This window comes from Chamaea fasciata, unplaced genomic scaffold, assembly GCF_029207755.1.
Source record: "Chamaea fasciata isolate MVZ Bird 193981 ecotype frontalis unplaced genomic scaffold, bChaFas1.0.hap1 SCAF_3, whole genome shotgun sequence".
Taxonomy (NCBI): Eukaryota; Metazoa; Chordata; class Aves; order Passeriformes; family Sylviidae; genus Chamaea; species Chamaea fasciata.
The window spans coordinates 107416731-107436911 of NW_027094088.1; the positions used below are offsets into that span (position 1 = coordinate 107416731).

Here is a 20181-nt window from a genome sequence, read left to right on the forward strand (position 1 = left end):
CTGAACCCTTCAGGCTCTCTTGCAAACCTGTGTCAGCAGAGACACAAGGGTATGCCTGGATTCCTCTGTGTCCTGTTTATCCCAGGTACCAAAGCAGCTCTATAAACTACTCTGGAAAGGTTTGAGTATAGTGGATTTTATTAGAACCTTTAAACAATCTGATGTCAGTTCTAGTCTTTCTGGAAGCTTCCCTTTAATGAGACAATGAGTTTTTGGTTAACTTAAGGTGAATTAACCTAGCTGAAAACAATCAGAGAAATCCCAAAATGTTGCTTAAAATGACCTCAGGTGCCAGACCCTTCTGGATAGAGCAGCTGCTCATTGAGGTGGCCATCAAACATCCACAGTTACGTTTTTTACCTTACTGTGGAGCAAGCAAAGAGGAGAGGGAGAGCTGTTCTTCAGACACAGCATCCCAGCACTGAGCTCAGGAAAGCGATGGAGTGGAAAATCTTCCTCTCGTTCTGTCAAAACAGCCCCGGGCCTCGGTTGCTTTGGAGCGTGCATCCTGCTGGAGCCACACACAGTTAACCCTGCCAGGCCAGTGCATGTTCTCCCCTCTGTGCTGTGCTGGGAGAGTGGTCACATCTGCTCCTCTGAGCCTGAGGCTTCCAGAGGGCCCCTGGCAGTGGGCATGGCTTCCACAACACATCACCGCCATGTTCATGCACGCCTATGCTCTTCCATTTCCTTTTCCCTTTGTTGCATTCCAGCCTTGGAGGGTAAATTGTTATTGTATAACCTGCATGGGAGAAGAAAAAAAAAAAGTGTGCCAATGATTTGTGTCAGGGTGCAGGGGATTTTTGAAATGTGAACTGGTCTGTTGGTAGCCTTGCCAGTGCCTCAGTAGATACTGGCTCTGTGTCCAGAGTCAGAAGTGTCTTTAAATTTCATTTTGAAATCCGTGATGTTTTCAGATCATTGAGAATTTGTGCTGTGTGGCTTTGTAGTTTTTCTTGGGTCTTTTGCTCTTGATTATGTTCTCACTTCTCTTGATTACGTCCCCACTCAGAATTCAGTTTCCTCTGGGATGTATGGCACCCTTAAAGGTTACAGAAGGGACAACAACACTGGTTGATCTCAGCATTTATAAAACACTTGATTCTCCTAATTTTCTGATTTAGTAAGAAATTTTAGAGATAAAATTTGTCTAATATTGAAGCCAATGTTGAAATTACTTGAATAATCCAATAATCTGTGTAGAAGACAAGTATATAATTGCTTTAGAGGTTAAAAGAGTGAGATGTTGTGAGTTTGGAGAGTTATGAAGAGTGTGTGACAAAGTAAGATTAAGTTCAGTAAATGATGCCAGAGGTCTATCCCTTAGGCAGTAAATTCTTGGGTCTTCTTGAGTCCTATATGGTTCAGATGCCAAGGGATGTCCTTGCCTCTGAGCTTCTGTAGTCTGAGTGATGGAGGCTGAGTTCTGGAGCCATTTAATGGAAAGCTGCCCCAGAAACACCATTAAACAAATAATTCTTTGACCAGTCCAGGCAGCTCCTCCAGTTCTTATCTCAAACTGAAAGACATGTCTTGCTTTGGGAGCATCTACCTCATTCCTAAAAGGAGGTCTTGTCTTTCAGAAACAGTCTGGAACACCTTGAGACATGAAGAGACCACTGATGTCCCCCTCCTGTTTCCTGAGATGCTAAAAAAAGTCCCAGTTGAAATGGATTACAAAAGAAATCCATTCATCTTGAAAGGCAAGTGTAATCTAAAGACTAATGGGTGAACTCCCAGGTACCTTTACATTTTATAGAGTCAATATTTGTTCTTTCTCCATTTATAACCCCATTACTCTCTCTAGGTGGGCAGGAGATTTCAAGGGGGACCATTTGTTTTTCTTGATTAATGCATTAATGCTGGTGGTTTGTCATAGTAAATTATATCTACTATCTCAACCTCCATATGCAGGAGGAAAAGCAAGTAAAAAATTTATGATCAAATTGCTCACAGTCACAGCTTCTCATTATTTTTAACAAAACCAATCAACTTCTGCGCTTCATTATTGTGTGGCTAGTGACTAACCTGGAGAGCAAACGTCTCTTATATCCTTTGTTGTAAAAGTCCTTTAGAAATCATAACATTGTTTTCCACTGCACTGGCTCAGCTGTGTGCAGTACTATTGTGTAAGAATAGGTGGGAGAGAGAAACTGCTGCTTTATCTTACATCTCACATTGATTCCCTCTGGACTCACAGCAGGGCTTTCACCTGGGAACTGGGCTTTACAAGCTTTGAGTCTCTGCCTCTTCCACCGCAGAAGCAGCAGCAGCTCTGGACACTGGCTTCCCAAACCAGCTCAAGAAGCTCTCAGCTCTGCTTGTTATTCATGGCACCATTTGTGGCAATCTACTTTGGGTGAAAACCAAACTGCCTCAAATCAGACTCCTTTTAATTGACAAAGCTGCTTTTCCTCTACTGTCAGAAGGTACATTTTACAGAAGGAGCATTAGGTGGAGATGAGCTGGTGTGCTGTGTCGGGATAGATTCAGTGAACTGAAAAAAAATTGTTTTACCTTTCACTGTGGGAAAGGAGAAGGGAATTTGGTTAGTTACACATGTCCAAAATGGGGTTAGCAAGTGAAGCAAGAAATTACCAGCAGTGTAGTAATAAATATAAGAGATTCTCCATGGACAACAATACCTGAGATTGAGAATGACCAGGGAAGGGTTGTGCATGAAACAGCACCCAGGGGATAAGTGCAAGACAGGGCAGAGCACAGCCCCAGAGTGCTGGGCAGGGAAAGGCTGGGAGGGTGATGCTGGCTTGTCAATCTTCACAAGGGGATAGTCCAGCAAAAACTGAAAAGATTTCAGAGTCTAAATGGGCTCGATTCTCCTTTTGCCTCTGCTGAGGTGTTTCTGAGGGAAGTTACTTGTGTTAGAAAAGCTATTTTTTGTACTTATTTTTTGAAGTATCTGGGTGCACGCAACCACAAAGCTGTGCCCCTACACACAGAGCTCTGCACATAACACTGCTGTCAGTGCAGGCAATGCCCAGCCTGGTGAACTCTGACATTTGCAAATCTCTTGTAAAAAAGCTGTAAAAACCTGTAAAGTTCCCTTCCTTCCTCTGCATCCTTTGTAGCTGATCTGGAGAGCAGCGTTATCGCATTACGTATCAGTGGTGTGTGAACCAAGTGCCCAGAGACAATGACTGCAGCCAAATTTCAGCATGAGCTTTCTGCAGTGGAAAGTATCTCTTGCCCTTGAAGCAAGTTAATTGGAGTTTCCTAATGATAGTTTTGTGGCTACAGAGTGTGGAGATTTGACTGTCTTGGACTTCAGTGCCCTGTAAATTCCTTGAGTTGTTTTAAATGACATAGTCCAGTGCTGTCTGCACTGTCCAGCACACCTGGACTTTGTCACTGGATAGTCTCATGGGACCACTGAGAAAAAAATACCTGGTGATATTATTGGCCTGAGTACTAAAATGCATGTGAAAGCATATGGTTACTCTTGAAACAGCCCTCTCAAATGGAAAAGATTTAAAAGAGGAAAGGAAAATGTATGTTTAAGTACATGTGAAAGGAGAACACAAACCTGTTTCTCTTGCAACTGGTAGATGTGGTCCATTGTTGAATTTGCATCGATGCCAGCGAAATTATACTTGGGATTAATTTTCCTTATTAAGCAGAAAAGCATTTCCTCTGATTCCCTTTGATTTTTTACCAGTTTGTGATCTGTGAGCCAGAGTGTTTTTGTGTAATTTGCTATCTGTACAAAACCAAGGGAAATAACCTCTGCTCCAAGGCAATGATAAATCTGAGGTGAAAGCTGATCTGTCTGAATAATGTTGGAACCAGGGAAGCCAATAAGGTTTTTTCATTGACTTCTCCAGATCAAACAAAGTCTATGCTGAATGCTCCTGAAGGAATGGTCTGTCTTGCTGATCACAGTAAATAGGTGAGAGCACAAACACATAGCAACCTGGGATGTAGCTGTGCTGGAGTCTGGAGACTGCAGGATGCACTATCATTCCTGGGCAACTCTAGTCAGGCTTGCCAGGCTAGCAGAAGGAGAAGATCCTGTAGCACTGGCAGACAGTCTGCTCTGGGGTTATTTTTTCAGTTCTCAGCCCATGCCACTCTCCCTTCACCAAGGATATTACAAACTCCTGTTTGGTCTCTTAGAACACATCATCTGGTTGTGGTCATGCTATCAAACTCCAAACCACAATTCCTTCCTGCCTATTGGGAACGGCCAAGGTTCCAAGTTCCATGGCCGGCTCCCAAGCCATGCTCAGAAATGTTCTGGATGCCAGGTGGCCTGGATCAAAAGTGAAACAAGGACTAGTCCAAAATGTGAGTGGCAGTGCCTGTGTTCAGACTCTTATGTGATTCAGCCTATTAATATAGAGGTGGATTTTATAAGAAGTCTTCATGATAATGCATGGAAACAATCCTTTTTGTGGGAAAGGTCTCTGGCAACAAAAATGGCTTTCCCAGCGTAAGTTGTAATAGTACTCTCTGTAAGGATGAGTTGTGTGTAAAGGATGTGTGCCTATGAGGGACAGAAGAACCTGGGGGAATGCTAAAGGACTCTCTTCTTGTCCTACATTCTGCTGCCTCTGCATGCCCTCAGAGTGGAGTAGAGAGGTTTGGGATAAATGCCTATGGTATCATTTTAAGGATGAATGTTGAGTTGATTCCTATTTTTTATCAAATAACATCATAGCATGTTAGTCCCACAGGTCAGGCAGAGAACTTCTACACGAGTGTAATCTGTGAAAAAATTCTGGTTCCTGTGGAAATTAAGGACAGTGTAAATTATTTGTGAGGGTTGGTGGTAAAACAGAAAATGCAAAAGGGAAGAACCTAGTGGAGATCCAGATTAAAAGGGGTCTGTAACCTGAAGTGACTCATGCCTACACAGCAGCAGGACTGAGACAATTCTCCCTTGATTATCATGGGTGAGATAACAGGAAAAACATACTGCTACTCACATTGAATCAGCTGGGATGTCTCTGTTCTTCAAAGCCAAGACCAATGAGGTCAGAAATAGGTATCTTCAAGTGTCAAATTCAGCCTCTCATCTATAAGCACTCCCAAAGAGCTATTAAATATACTAATGGAAAGATAGTTGTGGAAAATAGTTAAGCCAGTACCGACCATCATCCAATTAATGGAGAAATCTACCCAGAAAAACTGTTAGAAGAGGATTTATGAGTCAGGTCAAGTGGAGAACAGTTTCGCTTTACGGTTATCAGGAGACAGTGCAGGTCCTGAAGGTCTCAGTGAACTCATCTCTTTAAACCTTTATGTGACTTGCACTGTTGTACAAAGATCAAGATGACTTCAAATTCCTGTAGTTCTAATATAGTGATTAACCTGAGAACATCCTGTGCACGAGGTACCAGCTATACCCAACTGGATATGCTGATCCCAGAGATGCCACCAGATTGCACACTATCCTTTAACACAGAACGTGGAATCATTATAATAAAGAGAATGCCAGCTGAGAGAGGTTTCAACACCAGTTACTTAGGGAGACATGAGGAGGAAGTTTCCAGCTTTGTCGTGAATCACTTTTCAGTCTCCATATATTTTACTTTTCACTTTTTCATGGATTGGAGGATTTTACATCACTTTGTTCACTGTTTCCCAATGTTTCAGTAGGATAAGTGCATCACTTGGGGCTTTTGTTCTACACAGAATTTGGTTGAAGCACTACCCCCACTTGAAACCTGTCCAGTATGGAGTAAAGTCCTCCAGGTTTTCTGTTCGTTTTGTAAACTGAAGTGATTGAGTGACACAAAATGTGAAAACTTCAAAGGCTTTTCAGTTTGAATATTCTGCACAGCTGTTGTTTAGCATTGAATGTGGAGAGGGAGGAGGATTTTGCATGTGAGATACTTGGTGTTGTATTGCAAAACTGCATTATGTGAAGTCCTCTGCCTTCAAATTGATGAAAGCAAACAGTGCTTACTTCCAAGAGTAACCCCATCTGTTTCCATAAGACACTCTTCGGGGAAAGATTAAGAAAAAAGAAACAAAGAGCGGTACTCTGCTGGGAAACTTTGCTATTTTATATTGAAGTTCTGACCACCCAGTTTACATATATTTCTGTAGGTATAAATGCACATATACTTTGTTATTAATGTACATTCATTTAGAAGGGATGTGGCCAAGTGGAAAGAGCTCTGGCTGGACTTAAAAAGTATTTAATATTTTCTTATCTCTGTTAATTTCCACTGGCTGACATTGAAAAAGTAGTGACCTCAAACATATGACTGTTCTTTGTCCATGTGTGAAGTGGCAGAATGCAACAGGGCCTTTTGGAAAGTGCTTTGAGACCCTATGGAAAAAACAGTAAGAAGTGAATAATGTTACTAAAAGACTAGTCTTAAAAAATTTGTATTAATAAATCTGCTTGTGACTGTGTAAACAAACAGGGCTTCAATCCTACATCTGGTTCTCTAGCTGAGAGCTATTCCTGGTCCAGCTCTTCTACTGACCAGCCTTTGGCTGTTGATGGTTTAATCAGCAAGAAAGAGGTTAATGGTGCCGAGTTAGTAAAAAATAGGAAAGCATTACCAAAAATCAAGCCTGGAAGCAAGTAAGATCAGCACAAACAGCATTAAACTGGGAATCATCCTAACTGGGTCCATTCCTGGTTACCATTTATGAACTGGGTAATGTTGAGCTCATGAAACTGAATAACAAATCACTTCCTTTCTCACTGCCTCTGTTTTCCAATTGCAGTTGTACTTAACTATACTTTGGGTATTTGCAAGCATGTTTCAGATACTACAGTTTTATGTGCACCAGGAGAACGAGAGGATCTGCAAGAGAGGAGCATGGGAGCAGAGAAAAATGCACTTAAGTAACATAGTCAAAAGGAGGTCTGAGGTACAATTGTTGAGCGTGTTAGACTTAGCGAGACTTCTCCACAATTCATCTATGGAGGGAAAGAGAGCAAATATTCCTCCAAGCTAAAACGTAATGATGGATTGCATTAGTACTGGCCTATTCCCACTTCTGGGTGGCTTTGGGGACTAGGGGTCCAAGAGAATGTGTATCATTATATACGTTATTACCTGTCCCCAGAGACATATTTGAAGGCATGGATGGATTTCAAGGGCTGTTACTCATAAAAGTAAAGTTCCATTTTGGTGTTGCCTTGATTCATGTTTACCCCATGAGACTGTCCACACAGCCGTGCTTTGTCTGTGCTGTGCTGGGACAGGTGGCCTCTTTGCCTTCCAAACACAGCTGATGTTCCCACATGCCCCAGGGAATAAGGGCATTATGGAGATGGGCTTTAACTGAATTGTCTGTTTCTCAAAGGCTACTTTTCTCTTGTTTCTTTCTCTTTTTGGCAAGAGTTGCTTTCTTCCTTCCTTATGGAAGGCATCTATACAGACTTACTTAAAAACAATGCCCTCAGAGGACAAGACACTGATGTAAACTTCCTCCCCTTTGGTTTGACTTTATTCACAATAACCTAAAGGGCTGCTGAAGCTCGCTGCCCATGTTTAGCCTTAAACCCTTTGTTACCAGAATTTTTTTTTTTTCTTCCCCATGTACTGGGTCAGCCAAACCTAATTACCTTTTAATCAGTAAAATCAACACCTGCTAACAGGGTGGGCTCTTTTCAGCAAATAGTGCTTCCCTTTTCCAGAGGCTGATAAATTTCCAGGGGTCCTATTGTTTCTTTGTCTTGCTGATAAGGAGCTTTGACTGATAATCTGGTAATGGGTATGGTTATCTCATGCCTGTAAGACAGCGCTGGTGAATCTTCCTTTTGGCAAGGGCAGCAGAACTAGATGAGACAAGAGTTATACATAGATGCCAGGAGTCAAATCTCCTGCTATTTTTTCTTTGAAACTTAGGTCAGCCCTGGAAAAATATGGGTCAGAGAGGTTTGACAGGTGGGATTAAAGTATCAGGGGAAATAAAGAGCAAAACAGCCTGTAGAAGTCCCTGGGTTTTTTTGGGTTTTTAAAATCTTGCTTAAGCAGCCCTCTGCAGAAAAGTAAAGGGGCAGAATTGTCTGCAGAGAGGAGGGACTGGGGATGGATTGTACAGAGCCTGTTGGACCTCAGGATGTGTCTGTGCTGTTAGGGCAGCCCAGTGTCACCACTGTCCTTGAGGAGATTCATCTGCAGCTTCACTTGAGACCCTCAATATGTGAAGAGGTGTTGTGGGAAGGAGCTGCTTAGGTGTAGATCAGGCCAGAATAGCCTCTTGTTCTGTGGTCATGGACAGGATCTGAGCTCAAACTCCAGATTTACCACACTGCTCTCATCCTCTGTGTGGCTTGTTCCTTGTGGAACTTGAGCAAGGTACTGTATGGGCAGAAGGCAAACAGGGCCATGGGACTTACAGCTTCCCTTGGGGCCTGCCTCCAGTACATGCACCTTCCCAGGACAGACTTCTGGTGGAAAAAATTACTCTGGTATTCATGGCAGCACTCTTGAAAATGTTTCTCACATATAATCAGTCGGATATTCATCTGAGATATTCACATATAAGCCAGTCTGATATTCATCTGAGAACAGCTGAAACATTGTTAGAAATTTCAGAATGAGAAACACTTTACAAGTCCACTTAATTCTGAAAAAACCCTGGAGCTCTTTGGGCTGAAGTTTATTACACTTGTTTTTAGCTCTAAGATCAATGTTTTTGGAGAGTTTCACTTAATTCCATGTGGATGAACAGGACAGAGGAGTAAAAACCACTTGTGGTTTTCCTTGGATATTTCCACTGAGGTTATTTTTGCTGGATAGGAGCTGCAGGTTTGTTCAGCAGCTGTATGTGAGCCTGGCCCCATCTCTCCTTGGCAGCCCCACACAGTGCAGCTCCATAGGTTTGAATATATGGATACACAGGCTGCTAAATATCTGGTGTTTGCTTTGCCTGTGAAATACATCCTCCTCTCTCTGCACCAACTCTCAGCTTCTGCCCTAGACTGGATGTGTGGGGTATGTCCCTTATTTACATGCAAACATATGCCTGAGCTGCAGTTAAGGCTGGTGACCAAAGTCCAGGACCTCCTTCCTGTACCCAGGGACAACAGAGTTCACCCATCTGTGTCCCCAGTTCTCAGCTCTTTCAGATTAACATGACTGGCTTGATGCTGCCAGGATATGGATTAAAATTAGGCAGGCACAAATACTGGATGTGCTTCCAGGTGAGCTTGAGCCTTCCTTTAACTTTGCAGGGTGAGCAGTATTCAGTGAGCATCTAAGGCTGCGCTAGTTGGACGTTAAAGTAATTGCCATGGAAGGAGCCAGGACTCCTGGGTCTCAAGGCCAGGTTGGACGGGGCTTGGAGTAACCTGGTGTAGTGGAAGGTGTCTCTGCCTGTTGCGGAGAGGCTGGAGTTAGATGATCTAAAAAGTCCCTTCCAACCCAACCCTTCCACAACCCTTCCATGAAGACCGCAGGTCTGGATCTCCCGAAAAACGCTCTGCTGAGTTTGATGAAGGATGGAGGGATCCAGTGGGTTAGAGGGAGCCTGGCTTGGCTTTCTGCTGTCAAAAGAAAGGAGGGTTTTGGATATGTGGCTGATACCAGTCCCAGTCCTGCAATGAGATCCAGGAGGGTTTGATCCCTGGGCCTGTGCAGTCTCCTCTGCTGTAGGATCACTCTCAACAAGGGGCACAGAATTCTCCTGTCACCAGTCTGGCAGGACACTGCTGCTCACACGATTTCAGCAGCAGCTACAAATACCCGTCATACCAGAAATCCATGTGAATTCAGGTGCTTTGTTTTGGGCTCCCTCCTTTGAAAACTCTCCTCATCCTTTTGTCTCTCTGCACCAGAGAGACAAGAGCCCTGCATATGTAATCCAACAATAGCTGGGCTCCTCCAGCCCAGCCCCCCGGGGCACCCCTTTCCCCGACTGCCCCCCAGCAGCTTGCAGTGCCACAGCTGGACAGCTGCACACCAACAGTCTGCAGCGAATTTGGGCAAAGAGGTGGCTTTTAGGACCCTGGGAACTCCGCCAAGGCTCAGGTAGGTCTGTCTCATTCCTCAGCCGGGTTTCATTCACTCCCAGGGATGTGTGTGTGTGTGAGTGTGTGTGTGTGTGCCGAGTGCTTTTCCTTCCCCGCCGCTGGCTGTGAGCCTTCCAAGCAATGGGACTAACGCTGTTCTCCGGGCAATGAGGAGTGCTGGGCAGGGGCAGAAACTGCTTTCCTTTTCTCTGGAACAAGCCGTGGGGACACCTAAGGATGTGCTGCCCAGATGTGTTTCTCACCTCCACCTTCCTCCTAGGACTCATGTGCTTGACAGCTTTCAGCAACTTTGGCAAGACTTCTGCAGACTTCTCAGGTAGGGAGAAGCGCCGATCCTTTCGTGTGCTGCTTATGCACGGGGACTCTTATTCCAGTGCTCAGGAGCAGCTCAGGGAAAGGGGATGTGAGCAGATCTGGGGCAGTTACGTGGGGAGTAATTTTAATCTTTTAAAAATAAGCCAAAGATGAAATGTGTCTTCCGTAAGAGGATTTTAAGTTTCTTAAAAGCCTTTCTCAATAATTAGCAAAACTATTTCAAAAGAGTTAGTCTGACTAACTTTGGGAACAAGAAAAAGAATAGTGTTAACTTGTGTAAATTAGCAGCAGGAATGGTATTAACCTGTGTAAGTTTTTAGGAGGTTTTGTGCTGTGTTTCTCACAGAAGTGAAAAGAGGTGGATTAGGGGAGTGGGAAGGTTTAGGATGTAAATTAAAGCTAACATAGCAAGCCTAAATTATTTTGTGGTGGGCCAGATTCCCTCCTCTTAGCATACAGCTCCTGACTGTTGCAAAAGCCCCCTGAGCTGAGATAAAGGGGGTGCATGTACAGGAAAAATTATATTCTGAGCCTGTGTTTTCTTAAGCTGCAAAAAAAGTGTCTCTTTTATTAATATTTTCTGAATCTAGAAATGTTGATAGCACTTGTTTTGAGTTGTACACAGCAGGTAAATACCCAGAACTTTGAAAGTCTGGCATCCCATGTAAGTTTTATAACTCTATAGCTGCATTAGTTGCTTTAAAATTATGTTTCTGCTTCTGTTCTTTCTGGATGTGCACGTGGATCTGAGAAAACATAAGAGATTTCATTTTGCAGCTTTAGCAGGGCTGGTCAGTTTGCTTGGGAGTGCCCAGTGAGGGCCGCTTTTCTTTTAGGATATTGGTTCTAATTTTGGGTCTTAGTGTGAATAACTAGCCTGGCATACTCTTTAGGGATGTTTTGCAAAACTCTTGTAGTGGACAAGAGCTGCCAATTATAGTTTGCGGATGAAAAAGTGTCATTTGCAAGGGTTGAACCTCACTGGACCTGAGTTTCAACACATCCCAGCACTGCTGCTCACTGCCTGGGAGTGCATGTGTGTGTGCTGTGAGAAATTTGTGTTAGAAAGGAGGAGCTTGTGGTGGATGGTGGGGGAAGGAATATAAACCGTGGCTGGAGGTCTTAATGTGAATTGAAGGGGGCCGGCTTGCCTGTGATTCAGTCTCTTTTGGGGGCACATCAGTCCTGGGGGCTCCCATTCAAGGCAGATCTGCCTCTGAATGGAAAGGACTGAGGCATTTCCCTGTTTGTAGTGTGCTTTTATCCTTCTCTTGGCACTGAGCTTTCTCTGTGCTCCTGCTTGCAAGCAAGTTGATGCAGAGGGGGTGCATGGAGCGGGCATGATGGGAGCAAAAGCTGCAACGGGGAAAGGAGGTGTCTTTCTGAAATGTAGATTAAGTTTTCCCAGTCAGGCCAAATTGCCAAGCGTTAAAATGTATACAGGTGTCCCAGGGCAAAGGTGCTTTACATTGTGTTTGTACAACATAGCTGGAACAGTGGAAGGAAATTTGATAGGCTTCAGTGGCGCTGGCAGGGGGGAGCAGATGCTGTTCTTTTAAAAAATGGATAAGAAGCTTGCTGATAAGAAAGTAAAGTTTTCTGTAGCATCCACCTGAACTGTCATGCTTTGGGAGAAGAGGGGTGGCTTATCCATCCCTGTGGATGTGTGTGGCAAGGCTGCATTCTGAAGCACGGTCTGTAATCCCAACAGCACAACCTCCCACGAGTTTCCATAACTGTTGAAACCTTCTGCCAGTTCCAACGTATGTTTTCTGATAGCAGGCTTGGCGAATGTCCCCAGTCTTGTTGGACTGACTGTACCTTGCAGGACAGGAAACATGATTTGCTGCAGGAAAGGGCTGTACCCAGGGTGTAGCAGCTCAAATAGAGTTTTGTAAGCTCAGGAGCTGAGTAACCACAAGATGAAAGGGGGTAGGAAAAGGTACAGCATTTCCCAAATCACACCTTATGCTTTCCCAGCACATATTGCGCTGACCCCATTCACCTCTCTCCAACACATGAGGGTTTGCACTATGTGCCTCTCTGAAGGAGCAGCAGCCCAGGTAACTCTTCCTACCTGATGGAGCATCTTGTTTGTCATTGTTATCCCCATAAGTGAATTGTCAGCTGGCTTAAGGAATGGAAGGGAGGCAACCTTCTAACATTACTTCACTGTAATTGTTTCTGGCCTATTACACACTTTTCTATACTTCAGCATGTTCTGAATTCTTCTCTGGCATGACTGGAATTGAGCAGGTGAACATCTTTGGAGAAGACTTACAGCTTTATTGTATGCCATCCCACCTAGAGGTGGTGCAGCCAAAACATAAATTGTCTGCACCCCAGGGACATGAGTGGATTTGTATGGGGTATTACTGCTGAGGTATCTAAGGCTTGATGTGATCCCACAGAGGTTTCTGCAGCAGCTGGTGCTGCAGGAAGATGACACAGCTCTTGGGGATGTAAAGGCTTTTCCAGCTTGCAAATGAATAGCAGTACTGTCCAGAGACAGCAGCTGATGCTCTCTGGGGAAGAATGGGGGTTTAAACTCAAGTCCTGTAGACCTTGTATAGCAGCAAAACCTCTCTGGCTTCTCAGCTTGGTTTGACTCAGCATTACCAAGGAGGTGCTGCTGTTTGTAATGGGTCATGTCCATGCAGTGGTGACCAGTGTGCATGCATCCCGCCCTGGAAGGAAAGCTCAGGGGCAACCAGTCTTGAGCTCTAAGCAGATCACGTCAGCAGAACTGACCTGACTTCCATGCTGCAGCTCTGCAATAGGCCTGGATAAAAAACTTACCAAGAACTTCACACTCGACCACGTCCCACTGCTCCCAGTACTCTCCCACTGGCTGGGTCTTCAAGTGATGTGTCTCTCATCAGGAAGGAGATTTCGTTTTTATATAGGTCATGGCAAGGCACACCCTCAGAAGGTGCCCAGAGATGTGGTTAACTGAGTCTCAGCTCTCACAGGAGAGCACAAGCAGGGCTGGTGGGGATTTCTAACCCCTGAGCACACAGTCTCACACTGGGGCTCCATCCCTCCTGTTTGAACAGCTCAAACACCACAACATGAACATGAGCAGTGCATGTCCTGCTGGGCACTGGTGCAATCTGAGATGTAAGAATTCAAATTCCTTTTAAGTGAAGTATTTGAACTATGTGAAGAGTTTTGAAGTTGTTTTCTTTAATAGTTCTTTAAGCATTGATGTTTGCAGCAGGGTATGGGGGTAGGAAGCAGATCCTGAGGGAGAGAGTGGAGTTATCAGGTGCTTTGCAGCCACTTCTTAAGAAGACCTGGACTTTTTCTCTGTGGCTGCTTGTAGAATGGACTCTGGGTTTAATCTCATTCTGTGATCTGTTCTTGTGCTCAGGACCGTTTGAGTGCTTAGAACCTGCTGTCTTGATGTGACACGGCTTATATTCTAGGTGATATTTGAGGACTGTGATGATGTATGTGGTAAGAATGTGATCTTTTGAATCTCTGTACATTAACCATAAACCTCTAGTCCTAATCTCAGTAGCAGCAATGAATTCTCCAAAATACTTGCTGTTCGATAAAACTTCACTTTTGTTTTAGGCCCCTTCTAATTTTAGTGAGAGTCCAGGACAGAGCAATGCCCTTGCCCTGCCAGAGGAAGCTGTGCCATAGCTCCTCTGAATAGGCTCTGGGAGGCAGTGATCCATGTGCAGTGCACAGGCCTTGCTCCTCAGAGGGACAAGGTTGATGAAAATGAGGCCAAAAGTAGGCTTTGGTGCTAACTTTGAATATAGGCATTGAAAGCTTAGTCAACAGCTATTGCTCATATCCTGTGTGCTCTCTCTGCTCAGCCACAATGTTCCTGTCTCTGAAGCTAAATCATGCAAATACATGTTGAATTTTGCTCTGCCCACTGCTGCCAAGGTGACCATTTAACTTCCAGCTGCATACCTGCAAGGAATTAAACTTATGTCCTTATCATGCCATGCTCCAATTCTCCTCAAGGATTTTCTCTTAGCTGATTTCAGGCACGTTGGGCAGAAGGGTAGTGGCATCAGATCTGTGTAATTGCCACGAGTTTCATGTTAATGGAGACAGGTCCCTCCACTACTGCAGAAAGGGTTGTGAACTCATGCATTTCCAGACATCAGAGAATCCACTGCAAGGACCAAAGTCAAAAAAACTTAGGTTTCTAGGCATGGAAACAGCTTGGCTGGGAGGTCGTGCCTTTTCTGACACAGGAGAACCCTGCTGAAAGAAAAACCAGCTCCTGTAGTGCTGCTCCCCTTGGGCCTGCTTTAATGTTTATGTTCTTTGCATTAGATTTTGGCACAAGCTGGATGTGAGCAGCACTTTGCTTAAGAGAGCTGATCTGGCATCGAGCCAGATGAATACTGATAACTCCCATCCACACCCTGCAGGTGAGCCCTGGGTAGCTTTTGGAACTTCTCCCTGGAGGCCCATCTTGGTTTTGAAAGCACAGAGATTTTTTGTTGTTGTTGTTATTATTGTTGGTGGTGGTTGGTTTTCTTTTTTTTTTTCCCTTTTCCCCAAGAATATCGGGTTTCAAGTGAAAGCTGCTTTTGCCACCTCCCTGCTAATTGGCTCAGTGTGTTTGTTTGAGTGATGAGGGCTGGAGTTGGGGAGGGGAAAGGCACTTCTCCCTGATTGCATTTAATCAGTCCATAATAAAGGCAATTTGTTTGACAACTCCATTCACCAAATTATCACCAAAATCTACATGCTAACAGCTTCTGAATGCCTAATAGCGCTGAATGGGTCCATGGTGTCAAGGGGCAACCAGGATTTCCATGCTGAAGGTTTCAGGCTGTAAAAGACGGCATTTTCAGGAGAAAGGCAGACACACCACCACACAGGAAAAGAAATTGTAACTCAGTAATGAGGGTTGAGGTTTTGACTCCAGGGGCAAACAGACGTGCTTTAGGCTTTGGTTAGAGGCTGGGCCAAATCCAGGCCACCTCCATACCTTGTCTTGGGGAAGGACTCTGAGTGATGAGGTAGGATGGACCTCAGGTTGCTGCCTAGAGAGGTCCCTGCCCCAGGTGATCTTTTCCTCCTCAGCTGGAGACCAGATGTGCTACCCCATCCATCACAGCTGCCTGGGCTGCAGTTTGGCTTACTGAGGGCAAACTGCCTGTGCTGGGGTAGAGAAATTCTCCTTTGCAGAGCTGACAAAATCCAAAACCTCATCAAAGGTGGTTTAAAACCACTTGGCCTCTTCTGATTACTTTCTGGAGCTGTGGCTGCTTTGGATGGGAGCTGAAAGTGGCTGTGTCTGGGAGAAAGGACTGAGGGGTTCTCACAGAGGGAAGCTGCAACTGAGGTTTGTGTCACATATGTCTGTTTGCCGGTGGAAAAACGTCTAAAGACCTCAGAGAGCTGCGAGGTGTTGGAGGAGGAAATCAGTAGGAGTTTGGGTGGGTATCAAGTGCCAGATCTGGTGCTCTTGGGAGAGCAGGAAAAGAATCAGCATAGAGGCTTGGGGCTATTTTGGTGCCTGAGAGAGTTGTTCTGATTTATCAGTGGGGATGGAGCTTTATGGTATCAACAAAACCATGTTACCAGGACCAAATACCATGTTAAGCAAAGATACAGGTTTCTGTGTCTGGAGGCATGCTCCAGAAAGCACTGTGGATTTCCCAACAGTTGTGATGAAAATGCTGTGCCTGCTGACTGTAAAAATATTCAGTGTTTACTTTTACTGACAGCTGAGAGGACCAAATAGAGTTTCAGGATGGCAAACACGTGTTTCCAATTCCTTGTGTTTGTGGTCCTGGGCAGTCGCCATGGGCACTGCTGTTACTGCTGCAAAAAAACCAGCTGCTGGTTGGTGTTTGTGGAAGCAGGGAAAGGAGACACAGTCTGGGAGGGATGGATGGAGCTGCTGTGGGTGCCAGAATGCCTCATGAGGGGTCTGTGTGAAACCTCATGGTTTCACAATGACTTCAAGCTCAAGAGCCATATGTGTGCGTCTGGCTCCTGTCATATGAAAATTCACTGGTTTAGCCATCACAGCTGTCAGCAAGAGCCAAAGGACCTCAGGGATCCCAACATCTGTGTGATGACTGGCAATATTTATATTGTATCTACTAATTGCAGGGGCCCAGAAAATGATGAAGACTTTTTTCAGTACCAGGAACACTTTATTTAAGTAGTAGTATTAACAAAAAAAGAAAAAAAAATCTACTGTGGTAATTTTAATAACTTCAAAGTATCCCAGTATCCCACTAGATGCACAGACAATTTGAGGAAATTGTCCTTGCGGCATTCTTCCTATGTCTGTGTGTTATCAGGGTTACAAATGCTGCAGAATTAAAGAAAGCAACTGTTTATATCCTCAGGTAAAAAATTTCCCTGACTTAAGGCTCTGTGAAATCAGGTTTTATAAGTCACTAATAGTTTGATCAATTAAAAAAAAAAGGTGAGAATTTTGGAGTATCCTTTTTTCAAATGATATACTTAGAAGTTAAACTCACAATTTAATCTAGGAGATGGGGAGAATAAACTTAATCTCTGCAGGGGGAGAAAAATGGTGTATTTACACTTGGCACCCGTGCTGATCCTTTTGTTGATGCTAATTTAGACACAACCTGATCTCCCAATGTGTTCGGTGTTCAGAGCTGAAGACTGGCCTGTGCTGTGTTCAGGTGGGTGTGCAGGGATTTACTTGCCCAACACTAGGGCTGTTTACATGTCTTATTTGAGACTGGCTGCTTATGCTTGGCATGTTTGTGCAGGTATAGATGGAACTTTCCAAAATAGCAATCCCGATCCCTGGGGGGGGACGACACACTATTTAAAATAACTACCCATTTTGTTTTGTTTTTTGTGCTCTTGTAATTTCTTTAAACAAATACCCAAGACCTTCAAAGGTGGTGTCCCTTAATAGGTGTGTGACTGCCTGCAGGAACAGACCCAATGTGCTCCTCAAAGTGGTTGAGAGGATTTTTGGTCAGGTTGGTTTGGTACAATAGTACATGGCTCCTTGTGTCCTTGGCAGTGCTGTGCCCCATTGATCCAGCATCGCTGTTGTCTGGGATTTTTGTGCTCTTTCCAAAAGACGGCCATGGGCCAAGATCTGCTCAGCTGTGAGGCAGCTTTGCTGACTTGCCAAGAGCTGTGCAGAATGAACAGAAGCACAGAAGTTAATCCCAGCTCATCTTCTTGCAGATTAAAACTAGTGTAGAAGTAATAATTGGGGACATGTTTAAGAGAGCTACTTGGGTTACCTGTTATTATTATTTATTTACTTAGCTGTTCCTTTTGCCTGAGGACGGATGGTGAGTTGTGACTCTCTCAGCCTGGGTCTGGGCTAATCCAAATGTGTCTGGCTCAGCTCACTAACTGAGGGTATGAACTCATTTGTAGTAATTAAAACGATGAATGTCTCTTCTTTCAGTGTGTGCGGTGCCTGGCTGCCTGGAGCCCAGTGTGTTCTTCTCATGTCAGAGAGACAATGATGAGTTGGTAGTTCTGGGTTGCACAGGAAAATAAATCTTGGCCGAGTCTTTTCAGATATACTCTGTGCTCTTGAGCTCTGTTGGTAAATGCTCTGGTGTCAGTGTTGATGGGGCTCCTTTGGATGCTGAGGCTTGCTGTTCAAAACCCCTCTTGGATCCATCTGGATCCTTGCATGAAGATGCAGCAGTGTGTGTGTGACCTGCAGTTTGGGCAAACCCTCCGAGTGCTCAGGTGTCAGAAGTGTGTTTGAATGAACAGATGGATGTAGGTGCTGCTGAAGAATTTGCAGTAGATGTTGTCCAAGCACTTTAGTTGTGGCAGGCAGGGGAGCTCACTCCAGCTGTTGGCAAAGTATCCCACATCCCACAACAAGGAGGAAGAAAGATTTAAAAAATATAGTTCCTTTTTTAAATGTTACATTTAGAAGGCCTAGAGACCCAGAGGAGATTCATCAGCCATTTACAATCAAAAAACTTCACTGTGTACTTTTGTGCACCAACTTTTGACCTGATATCAGTACACTATTTGCCAAGTGAGAGATTTTTCACTCCTCCAGCAGCCCATAAAACAATCAGAATCCTCAGGATGTGAGAGAGAGCTGACTTCAGGTGAGATACACAAAATCTTTGGCAAACTGGGTACCTGATGGCGCTACTTGTCAAGAAGGGGACATTCAGACCACCTACTCTGAGACCCCCTATGTGCTTGTGATATTTTATTTTCATCTGCTATCAGATGCCTGTGGTTTTGCTGATATGATATCACCAACACGTGTTGTATCAGCCTCAAGGGTTTAAAGTGGGCTTTTACTCCCACTAGTAAATATGAAAACAAACACAGCAGTGTGGGGATTTTCTGCTAATGTTTCCTCTGTGATTTCTGTATCACATTGTGGGCTGGTGTTGATATTAAGGGTGCTCTACAGCAGGTGCAATTCCTGAAATTAATTTCCTACGTTTGCTGTATTTTGCAAAAGCTTTTGGCTCGCATGTTTTTCCTAAAATTTGTGTTGGGCCAAGAGTGCAGACACTTAGTGCAATTAAAGTGATAGGTGGTAACTTGATCTCCTATGGCTGGGTTATGGATTATTGTTTTGAGCCTCGGTCTTTGGGAAATCTCTTCCCTCTGTGTCTGTGTGGGGCCTGTACATGCAGTGCTGCTGTGGCCCTGATGGTGCCCATAGGATGCTATGGGACAAAATTCTGCAGTTTGGTTTTGAAAAAGTTTAGCTCTTGTGCAAAACATTCAAATAACAGCATTATTATTCAAATCCAAGGTTTGGAAGTTAAGAAATGTTAAAATTAAGGTAGTTTTAATTGCGTGAGTCCAGCCTTTAGGGTGTTTATGTTACTTTTTAATGAGAACATTCTTTTTCTCTGCTTCCTTGGGATTCCTATGTTGTCCAGGGTACAGAACAGTGACCTTAAAATTCTTTTCTTCATTTTTCTGTTCTTTATGGCCCTGGGGCCTTATTTCCTGTATGTTTAATGGTATTTAAATCCTATTATGTTGTTTAAACCCTATTCTGCTTGTTGTGAGGGATGTACTTACAGAGATGTACTTACCCTTCTGGGAGGAGTCTGGAATGTTACCTGCTTTGCACAGATAAGGATCCAAGGCAGATAGATTGGCATCAGGAGCTCTAACTGCCCCAATATTTCAGAGATTGTTCAGTATCTACGTTTTTCTCCAGGAGCAGCCCCGTATCTATTCTCTTAAGCTGCGATTAGCAGGAAGAAATGTGTGGTACTCAGTAGAGTTCCTTCTCCAATATTATAATATCTATATGCAAATGAAAGGCACAGATTAAAATAAACATTCCAGTTGCAAAGTTAAATGCACCTTACTGGGTGTTGTGGGTTAACACCTGTAGGCAGCCAAGCACTACCCAGCTGCTTGCTTGCCTCCACTTCCTACCTCCAAGTAGGACAGGGGAAGAGAGAGGGAAGAGTAAAAGCAAGAAAACTCATGGAATGACATAAAAATAGTGAGAGAGAAGTGGAGGAAATAAAAAAGGAAGCAAAACAAGTGATGCAAAGGCAATCACCCACTGCCTCCCTCAGGCAAACTGATGCTCAATCAGTTCCCAAGCTGACTTTACCCACTCCACTCTGTTTTATTGCTGAACGTGGTACTGCATGGCAGAGAATATCTCTTTGCTTGGCTGAGGTCACCTGCCTGGCTGTATCCCTCCCAAAATCTTGTGCACCCTACAATCTGTCTGCTGGGAGGGCATAGTGAGGGACAGATAAAGTGCTGACACTGTGCAAAAACTGTTCAGCATAAGCTAAAACATTAATATATTATCAGTACTGTTTTGGTTGTGGATCCAAAGCACAGCACTATGCAGGCTGCTACAAAAAAAAAATTAACTCCATCACAGCCAGACACAGTACACTAAGGAAAGGGCAACATTACACTTGTGTAATATGAGCTAGAGG

The 20181-nt window shown here is 44.2% G+C and overlaps 1 protein-coding gene across 1 annotated transcript in view; it reads left to right on the forward strand.

Annotated features, from left to right (window-relative positions):
* Nucleotides 1–10180: 10180 nt before the first annotated feature.
* EVA1A (eva-1 homolog A, regulator of programmed cell death) overlaps nt 10181–20181 on the forward strand; it is a 204516-nt gene continuing 194515 nt past the window's right edge. Inside the window, exon 1 of the mRNA XM_066180019.1 lies at nt 10181–10280. Coding sequence (XP_066036116.1) covers nt 10181–10280 — 100 coding nt within the window. The remainder of the gene's footprint in view (nt 10281–20181) is intronic.